Raw genomic sequence first — 13,209 nt, 5'->3', positions numbered from 1 at the left:
ACCTCCGTCTGTACCATGGCAGGGCGTTGTGTCCTCAGCATCTTAACAGTCTGGAAGATGTCCACAGCTCCTTCATAACGCATCCTCTCCAGAACGATACTCAGAGTGATGAAGACTCCGGTCCGCCCCACACCCGCACTGCGCACACACACACACACATAGCGGCTAGACTAATGTACATCAGTAATCAGAATGAGGTGTGTGAAGTATATCAGGGGAATACATTGTTAGTCAAACCTATAGCTATGGCAATGACTCTTACCTGCAGTGGACACTGATTGGGCCGTCCTGTCCAAACTGCTCCTTGGTTTTGTGCACCTGGCCAATGAAGTCAATGAAGCCCTCTCCAGATTTAGGAACTCCCTGCTCTGGCCAATCGGTGAACTGGAACTGACGAACTGTCCGTGATTGGCCATCCTGATGCGAGAACGGGCAGAAGAAGTGCTGATGAGAGCAATGTTGAGTATGACTACTCAAACCATCCTCCATATTGTTACTGGTAATCACTGATCCTTATGTGAGTGGATAAGTGAAGGTAAGATGTCCCTTCTACTGATTTAACCAAACAAACTATTGTACTATCTATCTGTTACCAGAGTTATGTCTTATCAGGTCTGTTCTGGTGGCTGAGCTCCAGCACCAACCCTCTGTCGGCTTTATATGTGTATGAGTCCTGTCTTGTCTGCCAGACTCTGTGGCCTGCCTGTCTCTAGCCAATTACGTCTGTTCTCTGCTCAGACGGCGTGACTCCACTTTAACAGAGATCAATACAACATCTGTCAACGGGCCGCCAGGACAGGCTTAACTGGAGTAATCTACAGCTCACACACACACACACACACACACACACACACACACACACACACACACACACACACACACACACACACGGCAACACACAACACACACACGATAAGGGCGTCAGCAGAGGACAGGGTTGACTACTGTGTAATCTACTGTGGGTCGATGGAACATGTTAGCTGCAAAGGACAGATAGAGGGGAGAGGTCAGTGTGTCTGATTCCAATATCAAGTATGCTACAAAAGGGATAAGTCATTTACAAGCAACACACACAGGCACACAGTCTTGCGTCATTGACCTTGCCTTGTCTGAGGAGGATATACAGTACTGTGGACAGATAAATACACACACATACTCACCCTTGCATCGGTGACCTTAAACTCTCTGAGGATATACTGAGGCATGTTGTATTCAGCCATGGGATCCACTACAAAGTACTGGTACCGAGCAGACCGCTCTGCGGGCCAGTACTGATGGCACTTCTCCTGCAGGTACACACGGAGGTACAGAGATGGCATCACGTACGTATTTCTGTCTCTGAGTGTGTGTGTGTGTGTGCGTGTATGTGTTTGTGTGGTGTGTTTCTGTGTGTGTGCGAGCATACATGCGTGTGCAGATGTGTTTGTGTGTGCACGTGTGTGTGCACGTGTGTTTGTGTGTGTGTAACCTTACCCGTCCCATCTCTCTCAGTTTAGTGAGCATGACCACGATGGTAGAGTTGTGTTCCCACAGCATCCTCCAGAAGTCCTCTGTCGTCTCAGCCAGTGGGCCCTGGGTGGCCATGTAACCTCTCTGCTGCCTATACACATTAGACGATGGGTGTTGTGTTATACAGGGTTCTGATCCAATGTAAAGAAACCATAGAATTAGAATGGACACATTTCTAACATTTGGATTTTTCAATTATATTATAAGCATCATTTGAGACCCAGAATATGGCCGCTGGTCCACATATCATGGAACAATTCCTTGAAATGAGATGCCCATATTACTAATTATTCTTCCTTGGTTGAGCTTTACCTGTATCCATCAATGTAGCTGGCGTTGATGTAATCTGATCCTTCCAGGCCTCGGATTGGCTGCAGACAGATGCGGGTGGTCTCATAGGGCATGATGTTGACCAGGCGGTTCTTAAACTTGTTACATGGCAGGTTGGCACTGACGAACCGAGACGTGTGGGCTTTGGTGTTGGCCAGACGCTGTGGGGAGGCGGGGGAGAGGAAAGAGGGGAGGGGGAGATTGAGTTTCCCCCCCACAGAAACACATTCCTATGAACAAAGTTAAAGGGCAATGCATTCTTCCTAATTTTTATTCTGCACTTGCATTGAATAAATGTATTTCTACTATATTTCAACATGTTTTCTATTAAAAATGTATGCTACTGTATGCATTTCAATACCTGGTCTTTCTATGTTTACCTTGAACTCCAGTTCCATGCCGGTGATGTATTTCTGTTCTGATATATTTCTGTATTTACCTTGAACTCCAGCTCCATGCCAGTGACGTGCTCTCCACTCTCCACCTTGCCCAGCTTCTGCATGTAGGAGAACAGGCTCCGGGCCGCCACCTCCGTGTTCCCACAAGCCACTGCTTCCAGCAGAGCCTCGTGGATGAAGCCGTACTGGTCTTCCGTCTGCACCATGTAGTTCCGCTGTGACCTCATCAGAGTCACGTGACCATAGATGTCGGTCGTGCGCTCGTGTCTGATCCGTTCCAGCATGCCGTCGATCACGATGAAGCAACCGGTACGACCCACGCCCGCACTGAGGTAAGAAAGAGAGGAAGTTATGAGTGTAAACATACCTACTGAACTGTCAGTGGCAATTCTTCAAGACAGTCTGTCATGTTTGGGTGACTGGATCCAGGGTGTGTGTGTGTGTGTATGTGCTGTTTACATGTCGCAGGTGTGTGGTATATGTGTGTGTGGGCATGTGCGTGCGGGCATATATGTGCGTGCGGTATATCTGTGTATGGGTATATCTGTGTGATGTGTGTGTGGGTATGTGTGTGTGCGGTATATGTGTGTGTGCGCGCGTTATATGCGTGTGTGGTATATATGTGTGTGTATATACCCATACACAGATATACCGCACACACACATAAGCCCCCACACAGACATAAGCCCTTATGTGTGCGGGTATATGTGTGTGTTGTGTGTGTGTGTGTGTGAGGGTACGTGTGTGTGTGTGTGTGTGTGTGTGTGAGGGTACGTGTGTGTGTGTGTGTGTGAGGGTATATGTGTGTGTGAGGGTACATGTGTGTGTGTGTGTGTGTGTGTGTGTGTGTGTGTGTGTGAGGGTACATGTGTGTGTGTGTGTGTGTGAGGGTATATGTGTGTGTGTGTGAGGGTATATGTGTGTGTGTGAGGGTATATGTGTGTGTCCTCATACCTGCAGTGTGCGATGACAGGACCAGCGTCAGGGGGGTTGCAGGCTTTAACCCTGCGTAGGAAGGCCAGGAACGGAGTGGGGTACTCTGGTACACCGTGGTCTGGCCAGGCAGTGAACTGGAACTGACGTACTTCCCTCCGCTCATTACAACCATTCTGGAAGAGATTGTTATCATTACTACCACAACTATTACCACCTTCACAGAGCCATTCTGTGTAGAGTAGAGGAGAGTAGGGAAAAGAGGAGAGTAGGGAAAAGAGAAGAGGAGAGAAGAGAGAAGAGGGGAGAGAAGAGAGAAGAGGGGAGAGAAGAGAGGAGAGGAGAGGAGAGAGTAGAGTAGAGGAGAGTAGGGAGAGTAGGGAGGAGAAGAGAGTAGAGGAGAGATGAGAGAAGAGAAGAGAGAAGAGAAGAGAGAAGACAGGAGAGAAGAGACGAGAGAAGAGAGTAGAGGAGAGACGACACGAGAGACGACACGAGAGACGACACGAGAGACGACACGAGAGACGACACGAGAGACGACACGAGAGACGAGAGAGGAAGGAGAGGAGAGAGGAGAAAAGAGACGATACGAGAGGAGAGAGAATAGAGGAGAGAGGAGAGTAGAGATTAGAGAGTAGAGAGGATAGAGGAGAGGAGAGGGGAGAGAGTAGAGAGGAGAGGGGAAGACAGTATTATCATTACTACTTTATGAGACACAGTGGCAGGGACAGAAACTTTCAGAAACCAGACAAAAGCATCTGTGTTCTCCACATGCATAATAGTTATGCATCCAGACATTACATAACATATTAATTGACATATTCATGTACAAAACCTCAAAACACTTCAAAGACAGCTGGCCTACTTTAGTTTCTGTATTTGGGACACTGAGGCCTGGTATGGCTCTATATCCTAGATTAGTTAGAATATTCAGGACCTAGTGGTAGTCTAATAGCAGTAACAGGCTCAAACTGACTGGCTGACTGGATAGAATGCAATGCTCCATTAACTACCTCCTAACAACATCCTCATTGTTCTCTGCTCTTTTCTCATAGGGTGACAGCGCAGATTTGAATTCAAATCGTTTCTGGTTCATTAGCCGACAGTGTAGAAGTATCATGGGGCATGACAGTAAATGACAGGGGATTTACCAAAAGAACAGAGGAATAGAGAGGAGGGAGAAAAGACAAGGGAGGTGAAGTGGAGTTTGTGTGTGTGTGTGAGTGCATAAGTGTGCTTCTATGCATGCGTGTGTGTGTGTGTGTGTGTGTGTACAGTATTTGTGCATGCGTTTGTGTGTACTGACCTTCTGAAGGGAGAAGGTGCGCACACAGAATGTGGCCAGTTCCATAGTGTCCAGTATGGTGACCTGAGTCATCCCATAGGTCTCTGTACCCCGGGTCGGCCAGTACTGGTCACACTTTATCTACAGGAGCAGGAGACACCATCAGCATCACGGTTATCAAAATGATCATTGTCAGTAACATCATCGTCATCAATAACAACAACATCAATGTCATAATCGTCTGGGTCATCATAAACAACATCATAAACAACATTAACATTATCAACATCATAAACATTATCATCAACATCATAAACAACATTAACATTATCATCATCAAAATCAACAACATCAAAATTATCATCATCAACAACATCAACATCATTAGCATCATCATAAACAACATTAACATTATCATCAACATTATTACCATCGGCATTATCATCATCAACATCATTATCATCATCAACATTATCATCAACATCATCATAAACCGCATTAACATTATCAACATCGTCATAAACAGCATTAACAACATCATAAACAACATTAACAACATCAGACATTATCATCAACATTATCATCATCATCAAAATCAACATCATTATCATCATAAACAAAATCAACATCATCAACAACATTATCATCATCAACAACAACCATGAGCATCATCATAAACATTAACATTATCGGCATTATCATCATCAACATCATAAACAGCATTAACATTATCAACATCATTATCAACATCAACATTAGCATCATCATAAAGAACATTATCATCAACATCATCAGCAGCATCAACAACATCAACAACAACGACATTATCATCATCAACATTATCGTCATCATCAAATCAAATCAAATGCCCTTAACCAACAATGCAGATTGAAGAAAATCCCCCCCCTCCCCCCAAAAAATAAGAGATAAAAAAAAAACTAATAATTAAAGAGCAGCAGTAAATAACAATAGCGGGGCTATATACATACAGGGGTACCGGTTAAGAGTCAATGTGTGGGGGCACCGGTGTCGACGTAGTTTAAGTAATTATGTACATGCAGGTAGGGTTATTAAAGTGACTATGCACAGATGATAACAGAGAGTAGCAGCAGCATTGGGGGAGTTGCAAATAGTCTGGGTAGCCATTTGATTAGCTGTTCAGGAGTCTTATGGTTTGGGGGTAGAAGCTGTTAAGAAGCCTCTTGGACCTAGACTTGGCGCTCCGGTACCGCTTGCACAGAGAGTCTATGACTAGGGTGGCTGGAGTCTGACAATTTTTAGGGCACTCCTCTGACACCGCCTGGTATAGATGTCCTGCATGGCAGGAAGCTTGGCCCCAGTGATGTACTGGGCCGTACGCACTACCCTCTGTAGTGCCTTGCGATCGGAGGCTGAGCAGTTGCCATACCAGGCAGTGATGCAACCCGTCAGGATGCTCTCGATGGTGCAGCTATAAAACCTTTTGAGGATCTGAGTACCCATGCCAAATCTTTTCAGTCTCCTGAGGGGGAATAGGTTTTGTCGTTCCCTCTTCACGACTGTTTTGGTGTGCTTGGACCATGTTAGTTTGTTGGTGATGTGGACGCCAAGGAACTTGAAGCTCTCAACCTGCTCCACTACAGCCCCGTCGATGAGAATGGGAGAATGTGGTCCTTGCACCACACGGTCAGGTCTCTGACCTCCTCCCTATAGGCTGTCTCATCGATGTTGGTGATCAGGCCTACCACTGTTGTGTCATCAGCAAACTTAATGGTGTTGGAGTTGTGCCTGGCCGTGCAGTCATGAGTGAACAGGGAGTACAGGAGGGGACTGAGCACGCACCCCTGAGGGGCCCCCGTGTTGAGGATCAGCGTGGCAGATGTGTTGTTGCATACCCTTACCACCTGGGGGCGGCCCGTCAGGAAGTCTTGGATCCAGTTGCAGAGGGCGGTGTTTAGTCCCAGGGTCCTTAGCTTAGTAATGAGCTTTGAGGGCACTATGGAGTTGAACGCTGAGCTGTAGTCAATGAATAGCATTCTCACATAGGTTTTCCTTTTGTCCAGGTGGGAAAGGGCTGTGTGGAGTGCAATAGAGATTGCATCATCTGTGGATCTGTTGGTGCGGTATGCAAATTGGAGTGGGTCTATAGTTTCTGGGATAATGGTGTTGATGTGAGCCATTACCAGCCTTTCAAAGCATTTCATGGCTACAGACGTGAGTGCTATGGGTCGGTAGTCATTTAGACAGGTTACATTAGTGTTCTTGGGCACAGGGACTATGGTGGTCTGCTTGAAACATGTTGGTATTGCAGACTCAGACAGAAAGAGGTTGAAAATGTCAGTGAAGACACTTGCCAGTTGGTCAGTGCATGCTTGGAGTACACGTCCTGGTAATCCGTCTGGCCCAGTGGCCTTGCGAATGTTGACCTCTTTAAATGTCTTACTCACATTGGCTGCGGAGAGCGTGATCACACGGTCATCCGGAACAGCTGATGCTCTCACGCATGTTTCAGTGTTACTTGCCTCGAAGCGAGCATTGAAGTTATTTAGCTGGTCTGGTAGGCTGGTGTCACTGGGCAGCTCTCAGCTATGCTTCTCTTTGTAGTCTAATAGTTTGCAAGCCCTGCCACATCCAACGAGCGTCGGAGCTGGTGTAGTACGATTAGATCTTTGTCCTGTATTGACCCTTTGCCTGTTTGATGGATCGTCGGAGGGCATAGCGGGATTTCTTACAAGCTTCCTTGAAAGCGGCAGCTCTACCCTCATCATCATCATCATCAACATTAGCATCAACAACATTATCATCAACAACTTCATCAACACAATTATGATCACAATTATGATCATCATTAATATCAACATTATAACCATCATCATAAACATGATCATTATCATCAACATTATCAACATAAACATTATAACCATCATCATCAACATTATCATCATCATAAACACCGTCGTCATCATCATCAACATTATCATCAACAAAAGGGTTTTCAAAGGGTTTTCAATTGTCGCCATAGGTGAACCCTTTGACAATAACCATTTTTTTGGATCCAAGTGGAGCCCTTTCACTAAAATAAGGTTCTACGTGGAACCCTTTCACCAGTAAATGGTTCTAATTATTATTGCTTGTGACCCGTTTCAGGAAACTAGGTGTTTCTTTGCAGAAAATGCCTTCTGGAACATGTGAACTTTCATGTGCCTTAACAACAAACTTGTATGCCATCTGTAAATACGAATAAAATTGTACAATTTCTAGCCTTGTTGATTAAGCCACAGAAAAATACCTTCCCACTAGTCATGATTGGCTGAGATAATCAGTGGGCTGGACATCCCGAGAGGGGAGTTCGGATTGGTCTGCAATATAGAAGGCTTCTGTCTATTTGAGCTGGTCAGTCTGTTGGTAATCCTGTCGAACACTGCTTTTAAAAAAATATATTGTGTAGTGGAGCTGCATAAGTGTTGCTCTCCACCTTTTGGAGGATCGAATTTTGAAATCAGTGGAATTAGAGTATGATAGGTAAAGAGATGGAGAAAACACCTGTCTCCAGATTACATCTTCAAACTAAGGGCAACCGTGGTATGGCATTCCTGACAGGGAGACGCATCCATCATGCATGATGATGTATACAGGTAAGATAGTCTAGCTAGCTACATTTTCAGATATTACATGTTTCTAATTTTTACAGAAAGTGGTTTCATTTCAAGCAAAAGTTTACAAGTTTATCAACTTTCAAAGCAGAATTACTTTCCCCATTGTTCCTCAAAAATGCAGTATATAATATACCATTTTGTAGTTCTGAGTCTCTACTTTTACACAATGTATAAAAACAATTTCAAATTTTGCTACATAAAGACCAAATCCAGGTGGTGAGTCACATTTTCACCACCAAAGGGATCTACCTAGAAACAAAAACGGTTCTCCTATTGGGACAAACGAAGAACCCTTTTTTTCAAGAGTGTAGATAACACCTAGTGGATGAGTGTTGCCCTACAGTAGATAAAGTCAGTGAGTGGATGAGTGTTGCCTTCTCCTGTCTCTGTCCTGTCTCACCCGTGACTTCTCCTCTAGTCTGGTCATCATGACCACCGAGGCTGCTCTCTGTTCCCACACCATCCTCCAGAAGTCCCCGAATGTCTCTGCCAGCGGGCCCTGTGTGGCGATGTAGGCATTCTGCTTCCTGTAGCCATCTATGTAGTTAGCATTGATGTAGTCACTGCCCAGGATACCTGCATATGGAGGGGGAGAATGTGGCGGGAAGAGGAGAGTTGTTAAGTTCGATTTACGTCATTGAAAATGTATTAGTTCAGGACTATAGGCTTTATCTTAATTAAATCCATCCAGTATTTGACCTCTACCTGGACAAGAGGAAGGGTGTCATTCACTGTACAAGGATTTCTTGTCTTACAAGTGAGGCCAACATCTCATAAGCTGTACCTGGACTTGAACCTTCTATGGGGGCGAGGACGACGCGGGTGTGGTCGTAGGCAATGACGTTAGCATAGCGGTTCTTGGGCTTGTTCACCTCCAGGTTGGAGTGCTCCCAGGTGAACTGCTGACCAGGGTCAATGGACTGAGAGGACCAGGAAACAGAGATGAAGAGTTAAAGGATGGAAAAAACAGTTGCAATGTTTTCTCCTCATTTATAGGAGTCTAGGATAGGATACCATTTTAGTTTGCAAGGGGCAACTGGTACACATCTTGAGTAGAAAACCAGGTCCTAGGACTCATGTTCATCCACCCTCCATGCTGTCGCTCTCACCTCGTACTCCTGAGACAGACGCAGGCTATCATTGGCTTTGAGCATCTCTGTGTGTTCAGCCAGCTCTGTGATGGGAATGGGAGGGTGGCTCATCATACCTAAAGGACAAGGGTTAAAGGACAGAGGTCAGAGGTCATGAGGGCTCACTGTGTGACCAAGTGGGTTTCTAACGCAGGTGGCCAGTGCGGTTCAAGACCGCGTTAACCCATTAAAATAAATCTTACCTAGGCATAAGCCCTGGAAGCACACAAGACTGCATGTAGAGTACACCTACACACACACACACACATCTCTGTCATTGCATATTATTAACTACTGGTTCTTTGCTAGATGTCAAAAGACAATTACAGAGCCAAAAAAACATACAAAATGTATAGCACCACAGAGAATCAATTTCGGTCCACTTAAGGTACAAAGTCTCCGATTTGGTTGGTTTGTAAAGTGTTTTTCTTTGATGTGGAAATAGCTTTTCTGTACAATTAGGAGCGCGAGAGACGACTCAGAGACAAACAAACAAAGACAGAGTGTTAATTAGTCAGAACGGCACCCTGAGCCTCTCCACACACAGGGTGGTAAAGGTGTGGAGGACTAGTGTTAGCCCCCGTAAATGTAAAGAATTGTAAGACCTAGGGTAGAGCGCTATAAAATATAATCCATTATGTGCCAGGGACCAAAATACATTTTCCACAGTTCTGGACACCTGAACATGTCTTCTCAATGCACCATGAAAAATGTAAAAAAAAAATAGGTCTATTTGTAAGAAAACAAGCTGTGACACCAAATATCAAACAGATGAGTACATTGATTAAGCAACACCTGTGAAAAATGAATTACTTGTTCAGCTATCTGCCACAATAACCAAATTATACAATATATATATTTTACATAATAATATCCTCCGCATTTTTTATCTACAGTTCCTTGTTACACACAGGGTTGCACGAAGTGGTGGAAGCATAGCTGTGAGATTTAACACCAGAGCAGCTGGAGGTGGGACTCAGAGGGTGTGGAGGCAGAGTGGGTCAGCTCAGCTCTGTCTGGCCACGCAGGGAAGAACGCAATAAATGTACCACGTTTTCTATCCAGAAATATGATTCTATTAGCTAAGTGTAACTTCAACTCTGACCTTTAATCTTTTCAAGAACCAATAGGTTATGGACTTCTTTTAAGTTCTGACTGTTGACACCTCCGTCCTCTCTGGCATGGTTATCTAGAGCCTGCCAGGTGGGCTGTGGGCAGACGGTTACAGGGTTTGGGCCGTGCCATGCCGCCAGTCACACAGTTATGACTCATCTAACTGTACTAACCTGGAAGACAGCCATTTTGATCTCTTAGGAAATTAGATCTTGGTAGAAGCTTTAGAGTATTATAAACTTGACCCTTATTGGTGTGTTTGCTGTGGTAAATTTCTTTCACTCCTTTGTTCTTTATTGCCCTAATTGGTCAACGCAGACAAGTTCTTACCTGGTTTACATCTTATCTGTCTGAAAGTTATCAGTTCGTCTCTGTGGATGGTTTGTCATCTGACAAATCAGTGGTAAGTTTTGGTGATCCTTATGGTTCTGTTCTAGGACCACTATTGTTCTAACTAAATATACAGTTGAAGTCAGAAGTGTACATAGGTTGGAGTCATTAAAACTCGTTTTTCAACCACTCCACAGATTTCTTGTTAATAACAAACTATAGTTTTGGCAAGTCATTTAGGACATCTACTTTGTGCATGACACAAGTAATTTTTCCAACAATTGTTTACAGACAGATTATTTCACTTATAATTCACTGTATCACAATTCCAGTGGGTCAGAAGTTTACATACACTAAGTTGACTGTGCTTTTGAACAGCTTGGAAAATTCCAGAAAATGATGTCATGGCTTTAGAAGCTTCTGATAAATTATGTCAATTAGCCTGAGTCAATTGGAGGTGTACCTGTGGATGTATTTCAAGGCCTACCTTCAAAACACAGTGCCTCTTTGCTTGACATCATGGAAAAATCAAAATAAATCAGCCAAGAGCTCATAAAAAATTGTAGACCTCCACAAGTCTGGTTCATCCTTGGGAGCAATTTCCAAATGCCTGAAGATACCACATTCATCTGTACAAACAATAGTACGCAACTATAAACACCATGGGACTACGCAGCCGTCTTACCGCTCAGTAAGGAGACGCGTTCTGTCTCCTAGAGATGAACATACTCTGGTGCGAAAAGTGCAAATCAATCCCAGAACACAAAGGACCTTGTGAAGATGCTGGAGGAAACAGGTACAAAACTATCTATATCCACAGTAAAACAAGTCGTATATCGACATAACCTGAAAGGCCGCTCAGCAAGGAAGAAGCCACTGCTCCAAACCTGCCATAAAAAAGCCAGACTATGGTTTGCAACTGCACATGGGGACAAAGATGGTACTTTTTGGAGAAATGTCCTCTGGTCTGATGAAACAAAAATAGAACTGTTTAACCATAATGACCATCGTTATGTTTTGAGGATAAAGGGGAGCCTTGCAAGCCGAAGTACACCATCCCAACCGTGAAGCACGGGGGTGGCAGCGTCATGTTGTGGGGGTGCTTTGCTGCAGGAAGGAATGGTGCACTTCACAAAATAGATGGTATCTGAGTAAGGAGAATGTGGATATATTGAAGCAACATCTCAAGACATCAGTCAGGAAGTTAAAGCTTGGTCGCAAATGGGTCTTTCAAACGGACAATGACCGCAAGCATACTTACAAAGTTGTGGAAAAATGGCTTAAGGACAACAAAGTCAAGGTAGTGGAGTGGCCATCACAAAGCCCTGACTTCAATCCTGTAGAAAATTTGTGGGCAGAACTGAAAAAGTGTGTGCAAGCAAGGAGGTCTACAAACCTGACTCAGTTACATCAGCTCTGTCAGGAGGAATGGGCCAAAATTCACCCAACTTATTGTGGGAAGCTTGTGGAAGGCTACCTGAAACATTCGACCCAAGTTAACAATGTAAAGGCAATGCTACCAAATACTAATTGAGTGTATGTAAACTTCTGACCCACTGGAAATGTGATGAAAGAAATAAAAGCTGAAATAAATCATTCTCTCTACTATTATTCCGACATTTCACATTCTTAAAATAAAGTGGTGATCCTAACTGACCTTAGACAGGGCATTTTTGTTTGGATTAAATGTCAGGAATTGTGAAAAACTGTGTTTAAATGTATTTGGATAAGGTTTATGTAAACTTCCGACTTCAACTGTATATTACCTCTTGGTGATGTCATTCGGAAACTTTCACTGCTATGCAGACAACACACAGCTGTATATTTCGATGAAACATGGTGAAGCCCCAAAATTGCTTACCCTGGAAGCCTGTGTTTCAGACATAAGGACGTGAATGGCAGATTTGTTTTTACTTTTAAACTCAATCAAAACAGAGATGCTAGTTCTAGGTGCGAAGAAACAAAGAGACAAACTAAACACCTCCAGACAAACTAAACACCTTCTTTGCCCACTTTGAGGATAATACAGTGCCTCCGTCGCGGCCCGCTAACAAGGATTGTGCCCCTCCTTCTCCATGGCTGACGTGAGTAAAACATTTAAACGTGCTAACCCTTGCAAGGCTGCTGGCTAAGACGGCTTCCCTGGCTGCGTCCTCAAAGCATGCAGATACTGGCCACTCTAGACCCACTTCAGTTTGCATACCGCCCCAACAGGTCCACAGACGACGCAATCGCCATCACACTGCCCTATCCCATCTGGACAAAAGGAATACCTATGTAAGAATGCTGTTCATTGACTACAGCTCAGCATTCAACACCATATTACCCTCCAAGCTCATCATCAAGGTGGAGGCCCTGGGTCTAAACCCCGCCCTGTGCAATTTTTTTATTTTTTATTTCACCAGGTAGGCTAGTTGACAACAAGTTCTCATTTGCATCTGCGACCTGGCCAAGATAAAGCATAGCAGTTAGACACATACAACACAGATTACACATGGAATGAACAAAACATACAGTCAATAATACAGAAGAAAAAAAGAAAACAA

At 44.2% G+C, this 13,209-nt stretch overlaps 1 protein-coding gene across 16 annotated transcripts in view; it reads right to left on the bottom strand.

The window, feature by feature from the left end:
- LOC106569513 (receptor-type tyrosine-protein phosphatase S) overlaps positions 1-13,209 on the bottom strand; it is a 125,981-nt gene that overhangs the window by 4,024 nt on the left and 108,748 nt on the right. For all 16 annotated transcript variants that reach the window (XM_045694333.1, XM_014140942.2, XM_045694339.1 and 13 more), the window contains 11 exons: positions 9,200-9,297; positions 8,875-9,010; positions 8,491-8,666; positions 4,477-4,596; positions 3,192-3,346; positions 2,279-2,564; positions 1,822-2,000; positions 1,474-1,600; positions 1,161-1,286; positions 263-417; positions 3-138 (listed from right to left, as the gene is read on the bottom strand). In XM_045694333.1, coding sequence (XP_045550289.1) covers positions 3-138; positions 263-417; positions 1,161-1,286; positions 1,474-1,600; positions 1,822-2,000; positions 2,279-2,564; positions 3,192-3,346; positions 4,477-4,596; positions 8,491-8,666; positions 8,875-9,010; positions 9,200-9,297 — 1,694 coding nt within the window. The remainder of the gene's footprint in view (positions 1-2; positions 139-262; positions 418-1,160; positions 1,287-1,473; positions 1,601-1,821; positions 2,001-2,278; positions 2,565-3,191; positions 3,347-4,476; positions 4,597-8,490; positions 8,667-8,874; positions 9,011-9,199; positions 9,298-13,209) is intronic.

Source organism: Salmo salar, chromosome ssa14 (assembly GCF_905237065.1).
Source record: "Salmo salar chromosome ssa14, Ssal_v3.1, whole genome shotgun sequence".
Lineage (NCBI taxonomy): Eukaryota > Metazoa > Chordata > Actinopteri > Salmoniformes > Salmonidae > Salmo > Salmo salar.
Note: the sequence above shows the minus strand (reverse complement) of the source record. Positions and strands in the feature narration are given on the sequence as shown.